The sequence below is a fragment of the Lactuca serriola genome, chromosome 5 (genome assembly GCF_051521515.1).
Source record: "Lactuca serriola cultivar US96UC23 chromosome 5, Lser_US96UC23_V15, whole genome shotgun sequence".
NCBI lineage: Eukaryota > Viridiplantae > Streptophyta > Magnoliopsida > Asterales > Asteraceae > Lactuca > Lactuca serriola.
The window spans coordinates 23,754,746-23,757,780 of record NC_136412.1 but is presented as its reverse complement, the minus strand read 5'-3'; the positions used below and the strand labels follow the sequence as shown (position 1 = coordinate 23,757,780).

The following is a 3,035-nucleotide window of genomic DNA, read 5'->3' as shown; positions in this document are numbered from 1 at the left end:
AGAAGATACTTTAAATTTCATCAACGGATAATTATTGTTTGTACTTTAATACTTGTATGTGATGACTCTAACTTAGCAAAAAACATGGGCAAAAAATAAAATATGTTGCTCTTTTGATATGGAAATATATGGTCTAAATAAGAATGAACATGGAATATGTTACTATTATATGTGCATAGTATGCTTACAAAACTTAAGGGACAAGTACCATATGGGATATGTTCCAAACTGACGAAAAGCAAAAGCCTTTTAGTTTGATGCTATAAAACGGGCAGTATATATATGTTCACTACTTCAACTTAATACTTAACCACTTTTCTTCTTCTTTACAACTTTCTTGGTTTCTTTGATGTCAACTCATCAAAAAAAGCATGGAGAAAAGGTTCACAAGGAGATTTCAAAGCTCAATTTTGTTAGAGATGGAGCCATTAAGTTACCTCCAGGGTTTAGGTTTCAACCCACTGATCAAGAGATAGTATTTCAATATCTAATTCGTAAGGTCTTCTCCTGCCCTCTTCCTGCTTCCATCGTTCCTGAAATTCTCGACATTTGCAAATTCAATCCTTGGGACTTGCCTGGTTTGTATTTTTATCATCATTCTTTTGAAAAATATAAATATTTTGTAATTATCTTTGCATGACATGTTTTATTTATTTGGAATTTTGATGTTCGATTAGGGGATTGGGAGCAAGATAGGTATTTTTTTAGCAAGAACGAACCCAAGTATGGTAATGGGCATAGATCAAATAGAGCAAGTGAGGATGGATATTGGAAAACAACTGGTTTTGACAAACAGATTACAAGGTGTTGTAGTAATAACAAATCGGATTCAAGAAGAAAAGAGATTATTACTGGGATGAAGAAGACACTTGTTTTCTACAAAGGCAAGCCCATGCATGGAGGCTCCACCACAAGAACTTATTGGATTATGCATGAATATCGCCTCGTTCATTCACCTAATTGCTTGCCAAATACCAGCTCCAATAATGATCAGGTATACATCTTGTATGATATTTGTTAAACATGTAAAGTATATTTTTCTAAAAATGGACATTTTTACTAGAAAGTGGTTCTTTCACAAGGACTGATTAGTTTTCAATATGCCATATTCGTGACAGAATATTCATGGCAAAAGAGAACCCCATTGAAATCCATTAAAGAAGCCAAAAAGGAATAGTTTTAGGAATAATACGCATTAAACTAATTCGTTTCTTTGTGATTTGGCCGGTTAATTTGTTTCAGCAGAGGTCATGGATTCAGATGGGAAATTGGGTCCTATGTCACATATTCATGAACAGAAGAAGTAAAGTAGGAGGTGCAGAAGGGAAGCCAATAACAAGTGGTTTAACTCCACAGGAAGAGCTTCATCATCATGGTTTTATGTTGAGAAATGATTGAATCAATGTCAAATATGAATCATCATCGTCGTTGTCATCATCATCATCTTGTGGATCAAGTGTGGTGACTCATGAGGTTTCCTCAGTTAGGAAGTTATTAGACGATGAAGATATATCAAGAATAATGTAACCACTTAATGTAGTTTTTTTTGTTTAACATATTAGGAATTTATTGTCAATTTCGAAGGTGATATTCATTTCGTCTCAAGAAAACTGTAATAATATTCTTCGTTTTAAATAATTTGGGTATTAATTGGAATTTTTCTTGTGTCCTTGTGATCGTCACTTAGCAATGGGCTCCCAGTCTTTGTGGGGTCGGGGGCAACACTCCCTTCAAGAAATTTTTGAGGTTAAACCAGAACTGTGGTGGCAGTTGTAGTGCTTGGTAACGAGGTCGACTGCGTTGCTTAATTCTAAGGTTTGTGCGAACCAGAAAACGTGTTCAGATGATGACGTCTTGGGATTGTGGGTTTTGACCCACAAATAGTTTAGACCAACTCGTTTTATAAATAGATATCGTTATAACTAGTAGTGTTGGGTGAGCTTGGTTCACGGATCGGACCGAACCAGACCAAAACCCAAATTGGATCGAAAATAAATTAACATTTTCTACAAACCAAACACCAAACCGAAGATGTATTTAGGATCCCGGTTCGGTTCAATTTTGGTCGGTTTTTGGTTCGTTTTAGTTTCTTAGGATCGTGAGTAGGGTGTGGTCCAGGACCAGACCGAAACCGAATTAATATTTTTTTTCAAATTGAAGATTGAACCGAATATGTGTATATGGTCCCGTTTTGGTCGGTTTTCGGTTAAGCTTTGTTTTTCTGGTCCATATGTTCATCTCTAATACCTAGGTAAACCTACGCATGAAACGTTTGTATGGCAGTTGTATTTCTACAGGTCTAATTAATAAAATGTCTGTCTTTAGATTTACTCTGATGATCGTGTGGATCACATTAAATCTGTGTGTTCTAAATTTTTCTTTTCATATTTATTGTTTGGGTTTGTGAGCTTATTTATTCATTATCCAAATATTATGATTATAGTATTCATAACAAGATCGTTATCTTACTTATGAATCCAAACTCTCGGGCCAAAAGGAGACGATCCTTTACGTTTTCACAATTTGGTCTTGATTGAAATATAGTCTCAAAGAGATGTGTGTTGTCGATTTGGTTTATGGTTTTAAATGTCGAATTAACCCAGCCAAGATGGTTAGGTTTCTCGGCTTTGGGGTAGTAAAGTTTGTTTTCCACTTAGGCATGTTTGAATGTGCACTTTTAAACCAATTATGTTATAAATGGAATTATAAGCATTTGTATTATGGATGAGCAAAGGAACCGATCCGACTGGAACCGGTCCAGGAACCGAACTTGGTGGAAGATAGGAACCGAACTGGACCGCTGGTTCTACCGCTTCTTGCCGTGACTTCAAATGTTAGAACCGGTCCTCGAGAAATAGCAACATACGGTTTCGGTTTTTGCCGGTTCTACCGGTTCCCGATTCCAAAAATCCACAAGAATGTCGTCCCAGTCTCGGCCCGACCCCGACCGGTTCCATCGGGTTCCGGTTCTGGTACCGGTTCCGGCCGATTCTCCAGTCCATATGTTCATCCCTAATTTGTATTAAAACATGCTC

The 3,035-nt window shown here is 36.8% G+C and overlaps 1 protein-coding gene across 2 annotated transcripts; it reads left to right on the top strand.

Annotated features, from left to right (window-relative positions):
• Positions 1–293: 293 nt before the first annotated feature.
• Positions 294–1,638, top strand: LOC145052225 (NAC domain-containing protein 83-like). Of its 2 annotated transcripts, none has more exons than XM_079000019.1 (3): positions 294–578; positions 678–994; positions 1,243–1,638. In XM_079000019.1, exons 1-3 carry the CDS (start codon positions 350–352, stop codon positions 1,396–1,398), a joined length of 702 nt encoding a protein of 233 aa, XP_078856145.1. In that variant the 5' UTR covers positions 294–349; the 3' UTR covers positions 1,399–1,638. The 2 variants fall into 2 exon arrangements, with proteins under 2 accessions (XP_078856145.1, XP_078856146.1); XM_079000020.1 differs by having other exon boundaries at positions 295–578; positions 1,246–1,638.
• Positions 1,639–3,035: the final 1,397 nt, after the last annotated feature.